The sequence below is a fragment of the Mytilus trossulus genome, chromosome 14, assembly GCF_036588685.1.
Source record: "Mytilus trossulus isolate FHL-02 chromosome 14, PNRI_Mtr1.1.1.hap1, whole genome shotgun sequence".
Classification (NCBI taxonomy): domain Eukaryota; kingdom Metazoa; phylum Mollusca; class Bivalvia; order Mytilida; family Mytilidae; genus Mytilus; species Mytilus trossulus.
The window spans coordinates 63550410-63566950 of NC_086386.1; the positions used below are offsets into that span (position 1 = coordinate 63550410).

Sequence of the window (16541 nt, forward strand, 5' to 3'; positions counted from 1 at the left end):
GGTGCTTCTGAAAAATAACAATGTAAGATGAAAAGCATTATATAAATTTGGTACATGTTTAAAGACAGTTGTCACACTCCTGACATTTTTGGGTGCTTGTATAGAAGTTAATCCAATATGTGAATTATGCACCTCAGGATGTCTGTATAGCCTTTTATGGATAGCTTATACATGTATACAATAAATACTTACCAGTTTTACACACAAATACTCCTTTAAAATACAACCATAACACTTTAATTTAGAAATTATCAAATTTTGCCAATATTAATTTTTGGTACATACCTTTTCATAATGTATATTTATTTACACAATATTTGTGCAATGATAACACCAATCTATAATCTACAAAACCTAGTATTGAAGAATGATTATAAACCATCTTCATATACATGCATTCATCATAATAATTTTTACTCAACATGTAAATTATTAAAAAAAAATCCTGTCACACAAAAAGCGTCACACTCCTGACAAATTTGACATGTTTTTTTAATAAAACTTTTGGCTGGTACAAGATATCTAAATGAAATTTGGCTGCAAGTTAGCTGGTATTGAACTTGTTGGTTTGACATTAAATTCACTTTCCTAAATATAATGGGGGAAACAATATGCCCCAATATGTTAAAATCTACATTTTTTCTGATTCCACCCTTATGTTGATTAAAAAAAAAGAGAACATATTCTATATATTCAATAATTTCATGAAATTTCTATAGAATTGCCTTCTGGTTTTTGATACTTTTCTTCCAACATGTGATAGATGCATTCATATTATATATTTTTTGATATATATGTTATGTGTCAAATATGTCAGGAGTGTGACAAAATCCCAGAAATGGATGCTTTTCTAAAAAGATGATTACTTTAAAAGTGTAGCCTATATTGGTATATTTGTTTTTGCTGATTGTTACCAAAAGTTGCGTCTTTAATGGAAAGGTGTTTTTGTTAATATTCTTAAGTAATTTTTTTCTGTATTTAAACTTTTATAACCAGGTCATACATAATCTGCCATACATAAAGTGCTAAAACAGGATTTTTTTCAAATTGATGGCGATAATGTATAGAGAATTTGGTATCCAAATGTTCCTTAATCAACCTGGCATTAATAGGAAACATGTTTATGCTTTTAATGTATTCTTAATTGATGTAAATCATGTGTATATGTTCAGTTGTATTTGTTCAAATTACTGATTTTGTTAGTTATTAAAAGTTAAAATTATTCTTAATGTCTAAATGCATTGTCTGGACACTTAAGTTTCATAAAATAAATAATATGGTGAATGTGGTGAGACAAATCCTGAACCCCAAAAACTATGTTTATTTTTGACCATGCTCGTCACACTTTTGCCTCATTTTTTCTGATTCCACCCATCTTGCAAGTAACGTTTTCAAATTCAGGACCATTGATATTCTGTCTATAGGTGCTTTCTTGAGGCAGCCTAAAAGACATAGGCATATGACATCATAAATTTGCCTTCAAATTGACTGAGAAAAAAACCATGAAACTTGAGCAGCAAGATATGAAAAATTATCACATAAAAAGATGAAAGCCAAATTAAAGACAGGAAGGTGTCCTTAGCACATGGATTCCACTCTCCCACTATCATTTTCTATTATCAGTGGGCCATAAAATTGGGGTCAAAATTCTAATTTGGCATTAAAATTAGAAAGTTTATTTTATACGGAACGTGCATGTGTACTAATTGTTTCAAGTTGATTGATCTTTAACTTCATCTTTAACTTCATCTGAAACTGCAATAACCAAAAATTTGAACTTTTTAAAAAACTTTAACTTGAACATGTTGAAGGGGGACAGAGAGTCAAAACAACACATAAAAATGAAAAACATAATGCCCATAAATGGAGCATAAAACAATAGCAAAATATTTACCTTTCTCTGCATTATCAGTTGTATTAGAACTTGATATGCAGGTATGAAGCAATCCTGTATGTAATGAATCATCTCTTTGTGACCTGTCAGTTAAAATGTCTTCATTGTCTCTATTTGAAGTACTTAAATGGCTAATATCATTTTCATCCCCAATATGCTGAGTATTTGGCAGGGTTAATGTTGGTTCAAAAAGTCTATAATCAATGGTTTCATTTTGCATTATGTCCCTCACATGATCGTCTTCTGTGGTTTGGTATTGGGAAGCTTCATTGTTTATTTTTGCTCCTTGTATACAAGAAGCAGAAGATACCACAGGGACTGTTGGTTCCGAAATTTGATTGTTCATTGCATCAACGTCACATGATGAAACTCCTCTATTGGAAGAAGAAATGTTGTGGTTTAAATTAACATGACCAACAGTGGATATTTTACGTTCACTACTGCTTGTTCTATGAGGCTTTTTCGATGAATGTGATGTGTGATTAGGCTGTAATGATTCAGACCCGTTAAAATCATAAGAATCAGGTTTTGGTGTAAATGGAAAATTTTCATTCACTACAGGGGGCTGAAATTGTGCAGCAGCATATGGTTGTGCCGAATGAAGTCCAGGTGGCAGATCCAATGCATGCAAGTCATCTACATTTAGATCTTTACTGTGACTTGTTTTGTGAGCATCATTTCTATTAAGGTTAAAATTAGAAGATAACCCTGATAAGTGGCCTGTTTTATCATTTGGCCTATCTGAAAAGTCACTATGCATTCTCAGTGAAGGTGCATAATCAAGATCAATAGGATCAAGTTGATGATAGGGCTCTGTTCTTCTACCCTCTATAAATTCCAAACTCTCATCTGTTTTTAAGTCTTTCTCAGAAATTTTAGTGTCTGATTGACATGCATTCAACAACGCTACTTTTTCTCCAGCTTCATTAAATGAAACCTGCAGTTCTTCTACCGTCTTCATTGTTGAATTTTCAGATGATTCTATACTTATTTGTATTTCATCAGCTGAGGAATTACTTTGATTTTCAAAGTCTGTATGTACTACATTACTTTCCCCACATTTCAGCTCCTCTTCACACTTAATTATCACTGAATCTACCTTTTGTTTCCGTATTTGATAGTTATTTTTGGTAACGCTACTTTCATTGGACGATAAACTTTCTGCACAACTGTTGTGTCTTTTCTGAACATTATTATTTTTAGCTTCTTTCTCATCTTGTGCAATAAGCTTATCTCCAGACTCACTTATTTTAGTAGTTTTATTTGTCTGAACCTTTTTAGGACAATCAGGACTGTCACTTTTGGTTGATGAACTATTTTCCTCAGAAAATGATGATTCTGCATGTTCATGAAGTTGGAGACATTTATTCCTAAAGCAGAAACAATTTGCTCCTCCAGATGTAGACTGGGAAGGTGAATCCTGTGTATTAGAACTTCCTGTTAGAAACAAAAGAAATAAATTCATCACAACAGGGTTCAAATTTACATAAAAACAAACAACATTTAACATGTTAAATTAGGAAGTAACTGAAAGAATTAATATACATGTATATATACCGTGAAATAATTAAATCTGCACTAGTTTTCAAACTTGTTTAAGATATTGCTGATTAACACTTTTGAAATAATTTCAATTAAGATATTTCTAGAATTGAAGACTTGAGAGCACTAACAATTCAATTCTTTTTAATTTATATTTCCAAGAGGCATAACTCCTTTTCAAACTATAAGAGACATTGTATACAATTCTTGCCAGATTTTCTTGATATCCATATGAAAGGTTTGTATAAGCAATGTCTGCCAATATTTCAATCATCTCAAAATGACCGTAATCGAGTGAAAAAAATTTGGGATATTTGACCTTTAAAAAAAAATTTAGTGCAATGTGAACTTCGAATTCCCATCATGCCCATTCTACGATATAGGTTTTATGAAACGCCGTAGTAAAATTGGTTAAGATTTAGACATAAAATCAGTTCATAAGAACCTGCATTGTCCATATTTACCCACAAAACTACTAAATTTCTATTCTCATGATCTTACATTCAATATTGATGCATTTTTAAATACCACTTACCTTGTTCAACTAGACGATAATCATTACTGCTTTGACTATAAGATGGTGAATATTTTTCCTTTTTACATACATGGAATATACCAATTATGATTACAATAGAGAGTGCCAACACCAACACACAACATCCAGCAACTATCAATACAAAAACAAATCTTGTACTCTACTAGAGAAAATAGACTTTAATAAATAGAAATGTGAATGCATAGAAAAAAGAACAAATAACAAAATAAATGATAGAATGTTTTACAAACAATTGATTTAAAAAATAAGAACCTTTAAACTGTAGGAAAAAATAATGTAGCTTTGACTGGATAATGCAATTTATATTTTACATCATAAAAAGCTGTCTAAAATATATTGTCAAATAGTCAAATTAAAAAAACAATGCTATCATTATTAGCATTCATAATTTCAGATAGCATCCATCTTAATGGGAAATAAACTCACCAATGAAAATCACACTGTAATTAACTCCTGCTGGATGATGTTTAACTAATACCCCTGTAATGATAAATATTGTATAAATAAACTAGCTAATATTAAATATAGGGTTCTCAACTGGCCCTCTGCATATAAATAGAAGGTTAGTGAAATCTATAAATAAGGTGATGTCAGCTGAATTCAGAATCTCACATGGATTTTACTCAGCCTCTTTGGTTTGTAGAGGGTCAGTGGTGAATAGTTAAACAAATTTAAAACACACTTGACTTTTCCTGTTACATTTTGTGGGAAAATAGGCAAAGAAATACAACAACATCAACTGATGACATCTCAATTAATTGTAAAAGTGACGTCATGAACCCCAAATGAAATTTATTGACCTCCTAAGAATCCATAAAGGTCACCACATGAAGGAGTTAAACCAATCACAACGTCATAATCTACCTGTGGTGTGAAAATAAACGTTCATTTGGTCTATTTAATTTGTTGACTGATTGAGCGATCTTTGCTTGACATTGTACATACTTAGGACAGTTTAACAATAAGCTTTAAGGTACCAACAGTGTATCACAATAAATCTCACAGATTATTTTTTCCTTTCTTTAATCATCATGGTCATGAGTTCATGAAATTTATATAATGTCATCATGGTTATATCTAAAAATCAAAATAATGCAGATATTGTTCATATATATGTATTACATATGCAAATACCCAAATTATCCTGTAGGCATAAATACCTATGCAAATTTAAGTTCAATATCTATTATGTCTCTGGTAAAAGAAGGGGCAAAAGATACTAGAGGGCCATTCAAACTCGTACATAAAAAAATACTGACAACGCCGTGCCAAAAAAGAAAAAGACAAACAGCAAATAATACTTTACAAGACTAAACATAGAAAACTAAAGACTTTGCAACTGAAACCCAACATAAAAACCAGGAGTGATCTCAGGTGCTCATCAGGAAGGGAAGGCAGATCCTGCTCCTAATGGTAAAATTTATTCCAAACTTTTTAATAAAGGGTCAATTTTTATCTAATATATCATATACATTGTATAAATACAGTAAAACCTGTACAAACCGTCCGGCAACAGGATTCTACGAAAAAAGGCTGATTTGGACAGTGAGCCGGTTTATTCAGGTTTCCATGTTGACAGGAAGTATATCACTTGTGACGTCCGAAGTATTGCATGTAAAAGTTCTGTCTGATTGTAAATTATAAACTGATAAATTAAAATACAAAATGCAATAACTTAATAACTTCTTATGATCCTTGTTTTGAATCTTCATATTAATTGGCTGTAGAAATTTAATAAACTGGTTGTTCCTCGAAGTATTTTTTTAATTTAACCTTGTTTTACATATCCTCTTATGCTCATAAGATGTCGGTAGCATCAGTCTTCTATTTGTCAATTTTGCTTTCACTTGCATCATTTTCCTTGCGTTGTTGAGATTGTAACACGGGACTTTCATTTTACTTCCATAATCGTCAACTTCCAACATTGGCATGTCCGATTAAAAAGGCACTTTATTCTCAAACGAAATCTTATCACAATCAAAACATTGTCTTACAGTGTACAATACCCATTCATTGTGGTAATGCGGGTGGTCTTCATTATCCGGGTCATTGGTTTAGGAGTTCACAACAGGGAACACAGGATTTCCAAAACATGATGTAAATTTTTACTCCATGATTGGAAAACAATTATCGAAGTGACAACGATAGTTCAATCCAAGATAAAGGTGTGTCTTAATTAACTACTGTGGATTCATTAATATTCGTTGGATACCAATTTTCGTGGATTTCGTGGGTACAAGAGAACCACGAATTTAAATGTTCAACGAATTACAAATATTCTAAAGGAATGTATGCGGCCTTTGTTAAAACCACGAAATTGAATATCCACGAATATACAGGTTTTCATCAAACCACGAAAATTGATATCCACGAAAAATAAATGAATCCACAGTAGTTTATAATGATTTAGTAAATAATACAACTCAACACTGTCACGTAATTATTAATGTATAAAGAGTATTTGGACTGCATCATAAGATTGATATTCTGAATACACAGTGTCTGGTTTACAAAGGGTATTCTAACAAAGAATTTGAAGAGAAAAATGGGACTTTTAATTTTTGTCCGAAATGGACAGGAAACCGTGTTATTCAGGGTCAGGTTACTCAGGTTTGACTGTAGCTTATTTTCTCAAGGATGTAGTATTTAGCAAGTTTCTTTTCAAAAGTTTAAAGAACAAGAGGCTCCTTGTGTGTCGCTCATCTGATATTTGTATTTACAATTGAATTCATGAAATAATGCAATTGTTATACTTTTGCTTTAGATTGAAATACAAGTCAAAACTGCAGTTTCCCCAAATGTTCTATTTTTAGCCATGTCTGCCATGTTGGTGGGCAGAAAGGGTCATCAGACACATTTTTAAAACAAGATACCCTAATGCTGAGTGTGCTTCAGTTTGCTTAAATTTGTCTAAGTTGTTTCAGGAGAAGACTATTGTAAAAGATTACAAAAATAAAGGAAAAACTGTTAAATTTGACTATAAAGTGCAATAACTCCTTATGGGCTTGGTTTAATTGACTTCTTGGGTCATTTTGACTTATTTGTATTACCCCTATTTTCTATTTTTAGCCATATCGACCAAACAGTTTTACCACCATGTCAGATTTGCTCTTAATGCTTTGGTTCAGAAATATAAGCTAAAATCTTCATTTAACCCCTATTTTATATTTTAAGCCATTGGTGGGGTCATCAGACACATTTTTAAACTATATACCCTGATTGTGACTAAGTTTGGTTAAATTTGGCCCGGTAGTTTCAGAGGAGAAGATTTTTGTAAAATTTAACAGGGAACAGAGACACCAGATGAAGGATGCCAAGTTATGAGAAAAGCTCACTTGGCTCATTGGGCCAGATGAGCTATAATTAATCTATGTGTCTTTTCTTGTGGTTTGTCTTTATTTGTCTATATCTATTTTCTCACCTATTTCTTACTTCATGCAAAGCTAATTTTCTGACATGTCAAAACTCATCACATATAAATGAGCTCTGTTCACAAAAAATCTTTAAAGTTTAAATACTTGTTAGTCATACTCTATTCAGTTAAACTAATGATCAATTTGAGTCATAAGATTTTTTGAGAAAAGAATCACAGATGATCAATAAATATTCTCACCTTTAGTTTGTACGGTTGTGTTTGCACAAATCTCATGTTGTTCATTAGATCCTTTAGCACACAGTTTAAAGAAGTATTTTGAATCTGGCTCCAACTCAGATATTGTAGTGTTCAGCATATAACCTTTCAAGGTTACATTATGAGTTAGCTCCCCTAGTATGTTGTAAAATATTGTGTAATTAATGGGATAATGATGACTTCCTGCAGGTGATATGGATACCTGGATTAATGGAAGAAACAATTATTGAAATTACATACATACACACTTTTGACTGTTACAAAAAGAAGACAATATGCAATAATGATTTCCTATAGACAGTAAATATAAATGTAAATAACTTAATAGGTTGTATTTTTAGGAATATGGCATATAATTAAGATGTATAACACACAACATCTAGCATTTCATTGCTGTAAAATGATACATTCATAAATGGTAAAAACAACTATAAAAACAGACAAATAGACACTCTAGATCTAATAAAGCATTTATTGGGGTTTTAACTTATTTTTGTAGGTATAAGGGACATAACTCTTACTCTAAAAATACAAAAGAACAGTGATTAAAATTAATATATAAATTCATGCTGAACAGAGCTTAAACTCAACTTGCACTATAAAGCATTGTACAAATTGCACATGACCTTTCGTGGCCTAGTAGCCATTGCAATCACTTTGATGTGACAAAAATTGATTACATGTAATTGGACATGGAATAGATATATGAAGCGGAATTGGATTATACAAATTAAAATTGCCTGTAAAAATAACCTTTGCCGGTTTTTCGTATATAATTTAAATTTTATAGTTCGTGTTCACATAAGAAGGAGAGACGTTGTCACTTACCATCTAGTTTAACTTTGTCTTACATATTTTTGGGTGTTAATTGTGTTTTAAAGTAGATAGTTCCAATATTTCATTTTGGAAATCTTCAAATGTTATTATGTCATCCATTTTGGCATTGATTCCGAATGATGTCTAATACCTCGATTTTCATTGGCTAATTTTGGGTTAAGGAACAAAATTAGATTAATTAATTTAATTGGTCAACAGTGGTAAAAAAATGTCCGTTTTGAAGTTAAGGTTGTCTCTTGGCCACAGACCTGAGTAAGGTCTACTTCTTTCTCCTCTCTCTCTATATATATATATAATCTAGATTTTGTCAGTGATTAAAAGTTTGATTATAGATATTGTTCCCCTTCTTAGTAGACTGGTTAAGTTTTTTAAAAAAATGTAGAATTTTATTTGGTAAAACTTTTCAATCGTTCACCGCAGTGTGTTCTTTGGATTCTAGATTTATTGAGTAATTTTGCGATATTAATTTATAAATAGATTAGCCATATTCATCCACTTGTGTGCACTGGACTTTCTGTATTGTTCCTCTTGTACAAGTGTATTTTATTTACTTGAAGAAGTAAAAAACTAATATACACATATAAGTAAATTTGTAGGACTTATACAAGTGAATTTTATTTACTTGTATAGGTAAAATAAATGGCTTAGTTATGTCCCTAAGCATTCAGATTCCTTTACTTGTATACGTAAAAAAATCATCCTTTCTTCTTTTCTTGAATTCTTAAGATTTCTTTGCGATAATAGAATTGTAAATTGTGTATCCTTTACAGATGTCTTTACTAATCATTTAAGTGTAATTTCATGGACAATGAAAATCCCATTTGTCTGTAATCTTCATAACACTGCTCATTTACAAGCCCCCAAGGAGCAATTTTTGATAGCCTTGCCCAAATATACAAGATCTTTGCTCAATCAGTTTCTTTGATGAATTAATGAGATGGAACATTGAACTTTAATGAAAAAATTTGAGCAAACCTAGGAAAAATCATTTAAAACATGATTTTACATCTCAAAACTAGAGGATTTTTGTGGGATTGTAAGAAAAATTTACTTATACAAAGTAATTTTTTTTAGAAAATTAAGGGGTGATTATTCAAACATTATTTATTTACTTATATGTGTATATTTGTTTTTACTTATACACGTAAAGACACCCGACACTCATGTTACAGATAGATAATAAATATGTCTAACCATCTAATCTAGTCTTATAAACCAAGATACTGATTATTGGATTAATTTATAAATGTATTGTTAGTTATTTACAATAGGTTAAGACATTTTATTTTTGACAAGAGTGATACAGTTTGACATTTCAAACAAAATTAACTTGGTGTATATCATAGAACCGCAGATTTTATTTTTTTTAAATCATGACACATTTGGGTTCAAAAGGAGCAACTTTATATAAACAACTTTAAGGGCATATCCAACAGTTTATTTCTGACGGTGATAATTTTCCCCTTTAAGATATATAGGCTATTTTTAACAGCTTAAATCAAATATGTAATAAAAAATATATCCTCATGTGCTACTGTTTGAGTAAAAAGAGGTCAAAATTTAAGATCTTTGCTAAAAATTTGGATTTGTGGACATACTTTTCCTCCCAACAGATGTGCTTAATTTATTTGTTTTAAAAGATAAACCAAACTGCTTTTTGTTAAATTCTTTATGAATTCTCTTTTATCATGTTTATATAAGTATCCTATAAATCTATGAAGTATTTGCTTTAGAAATAACTAAAATTTATCAATGTTCATGAACGTAGAAAAAATTTCATTTTTTGCTGTATATTTACCAAATTTAAAAAAATTGCACCATTGACTTTTTCATGAAATTTGGTACAAATCATCTTCATACGTAATGAAAATGAATATCATTTTGAAAGGGGTCCATGAACTTGTATAAAAGTTAAATCAGTTTGAATGATTAAAACTCAGTCAAAAGAGCATCTTTTCCCGATATATCACAGTTTGACTACAATTTACAAACACTGTTGTTTGATTAAATCATTTTCCATAAAAGTTTATTAGTTAATTGATTATATTATTGCCAGTTCACATAATAAGTACATGTAGTAAATTTAAATGAGCTATTGATTATATAAAAAAACCTGGGACTTTTATCTAGTCCTATGTAAGAGTGTTGAGGTTTTTTTTTTATACATAATAAAACGACCAATGATGTGCAAATTGGGTATAATTTTGTGTTTCCATTCTGTCTATGATTTTCCTGATGAGTTCGTACTCAACTATTGCTCGGTAAATTGAAGGAGTACTCAACAAGTAAAATTTCACCTAGTTGACATCACTAACATTTTTCCTTTCATAATACAGCCTAATAATTTTTCTGTATTAAGAGCAAGACCTGATACTTGAAAAATATAAGTCAATACACTCCTGTTTGAGTTCAGCAATCTCATATGTGTTCATGTCCATCTGCATCAATTTATCAATGAAATGCATGAGACTTCATTCATACAACCAAAATAGTACAAGATTTTCTACCCCACAAAAATTTGTACTCACTATTTCATTTAATTTCATTTCTAAACAAAAAAAATCAACTGTTATCACAGGAATATGTCTTGCTTTTTTTGTAATTTCAAAAATGCAAATGTTGAAATTAAAATATATAGCAACACTTTAACATGTAAGTTTTGCAAATATTCAAAGTTAATGAACCATGACTGAAGGTTAACAGTAACAGAAACATGGCTAAACAATCTCCATGGAAATTAGATGTACCAATGCTAATACAACTGCATACCAAATACCATTGACTTATAGTTCCCTTTAAACAAACCTTAACAGAATCTAATACATGTAAACTAAGCAAAATTTCGAAGTCAATAAACCATAACTGAGGGGGCGGAGTCAAATAATCTTTGTGGTAATGAGATATGCAAATGCTAATACAACTGAATAACAAATATCATTGACTAGTGGTCTGCCATAAACTGACCTCATCAAAAACTATGACATGAAAACTAAGCAAAAGTTTCAAAGTCAAAAGACCATGACTGAGAGGGAGGGGCCAAATAATCTCCATGGAAATGAGATATGCCAATGCTTATACAACTGCATACCAATCATCATTAACTTACCACCAGTGGTTCCCTTTAAACTGACATAATCACAAACTAATACATGAAAAATAAGCAAAAATTTCAAATTCAATATACCAAAACTGAGGGAGCGGAGTCAAATAATCTCTGTGGTAATGAGATATGCAAATGCTAATACCAATATCTTTGACCTATCACTAGCCGTTCACCATAAACTAGACCTAATCACAAACTAATACATTGTTCACGCCGCAGATGCCAACAGCATACCTATGTCTCGCTTTCTGAATCCATCAAGCGAGATAAAAAATAAAGAAAATTCAATTGCAGGTAAAAAATGAAAATGGCATTTTGTTTGTTATGCTGACTACATCAAATTGAATATGTGCTCGATCTGATGTTTTCACTTGATATGTTTGCTGGTCAAGTTTGTATCACACATATCTGAAACAAACAAAAAACATTATTCTGTAGTATCTTAGACAGAGAAATGTTTTGATTCATGTGGTATTTTGATCATGCTTGTCCCAAACGCAAGAAATGACAGGGCATGGTCACTACAGCAAAATGTAAAACCCTGATCATTTATCAACTTTTCACCTACATTCAAATAGTACTCTCACCTTCCATGTCAATTCCAAAGTTGTTTCATTTATATGACTGGCTGTTAAGTCTAATACAGTCCAAACTGTTTCATTAGATGACGCTGATACTGTGGAAGCTGTGTTTGAAGGTCCTTCTGAGGTTGTGGCACTTGAAAATCTGTCTGATGTTGTAGTGCTTGGATGTCTATCTAAAAAATTAAATCACAAAAATGCTTAACTCAAAATTCAAAACGGAAAGTCCCTAAGCAAATGACAAAGTCAAAAGCACAAACACATCAAACAAATGGATGACAACTGTCATATTCCTGACTTGGTAGAGGCATTTTCTTATGTAGAAAATGGTTGATTGAACATGGTTTCATAGAGCTTAACCTCTCACTTGTATGACAGTTGCATCAAATTCCATTATATCGATAATGATGCGTGAATAAAACAACAACAGGCTCTCAAGAGCCTTAATCGATCACCTGTTATTTGTTTCCTTAAATCTTGTATCAATGATTATTTTTGTTTTTCAATATATTTTAATGAGTGGCTTAAAAATGCCATTAAACTGTTCATTGTATCTTTCATATTTTTTTCAAAAGCAATAATTGCATTTTACTCATATGTTCCATTCTAGCCATAGTGTCAATGTTTCTTGACGTACAAGGACATAAAATACAAAATTTATACTAGATTCATTCGCGAAGATTTTTAAAGATAAAAAACATAAACAACTTGTGTAAAATTGTTCTTAAAGGGAAATAACTTAATGATCAATTGACAATTGTGGTGATAAACTTTTTTTGTAGATCTAACTTTGCTGAATATTTTAGCTGTTTACAGTTGATCTTTATCTTTAATAATATTCAAGATAATAACCAAAACCTTCAAAATTTCCTTAAAATAACCAATTTAGTGGTAGTAACCAAACAATGGGTTTTTCAGTTTTTCTGAAAATTTCAGGACTGATAGATCTTGACCTAATGAACATTTTTCCCCCCATGTCATGTAAAATTTACGTTCAATGCTTTAGTTTCTGAGATATAAGCCAAAAACTGCATTTCACCCCTATGTTCTATGTTTAGCCATGGGGCCATGTTTATTGATGGAACAAAAATTTGGATACACTTCATAAGCTAGATTCCTAAAGGAACACTCATTCAAAGTTAATAAAGAAGTATTAGGCACAACAGTTTTAGAGGAGGAAATTTTTAAATGTTAGCAAACTTGATGAGCAAATTGTGTAAAATTGTCTTTAAAGGGCAATAACTCCTTAAGGATGTTTGCTACTCTTGTTTTTGAATTTTTGCCAGATTTTGGAATATGCTTTTATCCATGTCTTGCCATTAAAAAAATATGCCCGCTAATCCCAACTTTTCATAATTTTATTACATATAGTTTAACATGCCATATTTGAAAACCTTATAAATTCCTTGTTATGTTTTCATAGTTTTTGAAACAAAAATGGGGCCAATGTTAAAACTATAAAAAATCTAAAGAGAATCATTTCCCGCCAAATTTTCAATTGATCATGTCTTCTTTTTTGTAGATCTTACATTGCTGAACATGATTGCTGTTTACAGTTTATATCTATCTATAATAACATTCAAGTTAACAATATTTTTAGCAATGGCAGCCATGCATGCCATGTTTGTCGATGGATCAACACTTCAGATACAATTAATAAACTAAATACCCTGACGAACATTTAGTTAAAGTTTGAAGGTATTTGGCCCAGTAGTTTCAGAGGAGAAGATTTTTTAAATAGTTTACTAAGATAAAAGACAATGATGACAACAGATGACAACATACACCATGTGATGGGAAGGGCTCCCATGTCAGCTAAAAAAGTAATTGATGAAAAATTGTATCAACATCAAAAATCATTTACTGCTTGTAAATGATTGTTTTACAAATATTTTATGATGAAAAACACAACATTTTACATTCTAACCTAAGACTTTACCTATAACTGCTAGCCAAGCACTCTGATAATCTCTACCAAGTTGATTAGAAACCACACAAGTGTACCATCCAGCATTATCTTTCGTTACATTCTTTATTATCAGTATATCTTGTTGACTCAAATTCACCATGGATTGCTTAAAATTCAAATTAAACACATAAACAGCATACGAAGATATTTTGTTAACAATAGTTTTTAAAACAAAAAGTGAGAATTTGCCATTACCATCATAATCCCAAGAGCTATAAGCCTAAGCATATAAAAAAAAATGTTTTGATAAAGTTGCTAATTATTCAATACATGTTTCATACATTGATAACAGTACTGCTGAAACGACCCTGCCAAACTAGTCTTAATACACTCACTGTGTGATAACACTTGTAAAAATTTAACCATTCAAATCATTTATAAACCAATAAATAAAGAGTTAAAAAATCAAGTTTTTGCTCCTGTATTTACATATTAGTATGTTTTTGTAGTTTACAAGCTATAATTATGATTATTATTTTTATCAAGACGAAAAATTATCAAGAAACTAAAAAAATAAATAAACTATTTCTATACACTAGACAATGATTAAAATCACGTTCTTTTCTTAAGTCACTTGGGATATGTCATTCAGTCAGCTTTTTTAAATTATAGTTAGTACAAATAATTGTGACTTTTTTTAGAGCAACTGATTTTTACCTAATTTGAGGATTTTTGTAAAAATTATATGCATTTATCTGGGAGGACGACACTGACAACTCATGTAGATAAAAGAAATTGATAATTCATGAGATAAACATGCTAGGATTTTCCTACAATCCTTTCTTCTTGCTTATTAATGGACAATAAGAAATTATTTTTTAAGAAACAGTCACATAAAGATCATTAAGACAAACAACAAATGTGAACATTTCATAAATCAGTGTGATTTTTTTTCAAGCTGCATATCTGAGTGAGAAATTCAGACTCTTACTTAAATTTCATATTCTGCTTGTTTTTTGCTCCTTTTGGGCCCTTTTTACTTTGATTGTGTGTCCCATAACCCTGAAAAATATATCCAACCTTCTACTTATAATATTAAAAATTGTGGTAAAATTTCAGAGCAATTGAAATAAATATACACAACTTATTGTTCTGAAACTAGATAAATGCTTGTTTTGGGCCCCTAATTCCTAAACATTAAGGACCAAAACCCAAAAAATCAATCCAAAGCTTCCTTTTGTGGTTGTAAACATTGTGTTAAAATTTTATCGATTTCTATTTACTTATACTAAAGTTATTATCTGGAAACCATTTGTCTTTGGATAACACTGAAGACAACGACATGATACGACCGCAAAATGCCTTCCAACAAGATATTTTAAATTCTAAAACAGCTTGCAATAATTGATATTTGAAAAAGTAAAATGTCTTATGAATCTTTTTATTTCATCTTATTAATATTTACCTGTATAATTTTGACATATGGCTGCCCTTTTTGATCTCTATAAGAACCATTGACTTTATAGTGTTGCAACCACTGTGTATGGTGCTGTGGGCCTTTTGTTATTTCTATACACTCAAACCTAGCATCACTCCCTGTTTGGACTGTCTGATTTACTGGTCCCACAATTACTGGTTTTGTTATTCTGCTCACTGTAAATATATACATAGATTTATAAACATAAGCTCATTTAGGAAAATAATTGCTTGATAACACTCACTGTGCATAAGTGATAATAAAAAAATACAAATCACTAAAACTATTTTTTTTCTGAAAAAATGCTTATTAATGAAATCTCCTTAATATGTGATGTGGAACTATTTATTTTACACTGGCATCAAAGTTGGTGATTGGAGGGGAAAAACATTTTGAGGATACCTAATCTCAAGATTTTATTATTTACTTCTATCATAGAGCCTAAAAATTTGATTTTCTTAAGAGTCAAAATACTGGTTTAAATTACTATTTTTTCTGCTATCCACAATTCCAAGAAAATTTGTATCTCACTTACATAAATGAAGTCTCTCATTAGAAAATACTTTTATTCCTTTTATTGAAAAGAAACTTCAATTTAATCTGCATTATGTCTATTGAAAATAACCTGCAACAAATAAGCCGAATCATGCTATACTATTTTTCAATTTCTTGCAACATTAAATCTAAAGAAAAGATCGGGAAAAAAATTGGATGAAAAGAAAAATTCTGCAAATTTTTTTTATAAATTCTATTTAACATGAAATGTTTAAGTATAATTGGCTTTTAAATCTACATCATCAGCATCTATAGTTATCATCTTATGTCTCATCAATCAAACGCATATCTGATGAAGATTGGGAGGTTATCAAGCTACATTGTATATATTACCTTAGCTGTATTTGGCAAAACGATTAGGAATTTTGGTCCTCAATGCTCTTCAACTTCGTACTTTATTTTACCTTTTTAACTTTTTTGGATTCGAGCGTCACTGATGAGTCTTTTGTAGGCGAA

General features: G+C 30.7%; 1 protein-coding gene across 1 annotated transcript in view; it reads right to left on the reverse strand.

Annotated features, from left to right (window-relative positions):
- LOC134697337 (uncharacterized) overlaps positions 1-16541 on the reverse strand; it is a 49553-nt gene that overhangs the window by 8723 nt on the left and 24289 nt on the right. Inside the window, exons 6-12 of the mRNA XM_063559548.1 lie at positions 15519-15706; positions 14084-14219; positions 12151-12320; positions 7606-7825; positions 4419-4472; positions 3972-4103; positions 1895-3331 (exon numbers count right to left, since the gene is read on the reverse strand). Coding sequence (XP_063415618.1) covers positions 1895-3331; positions 3972-4103; positions 4419-4472; positions 7606-7825; positions 12151-12320; positions 14084-14219; positions 15519-15706 — 2337 coding nt within the window. The remainder of the gene's footprint in view (positions 1-1894; positions 3332-3971; positions 4104-4418; positions 4473-7605; positions 7826-12150; positions 12321-14083; positions 14220-15518; positions 15707-16541) is intronic.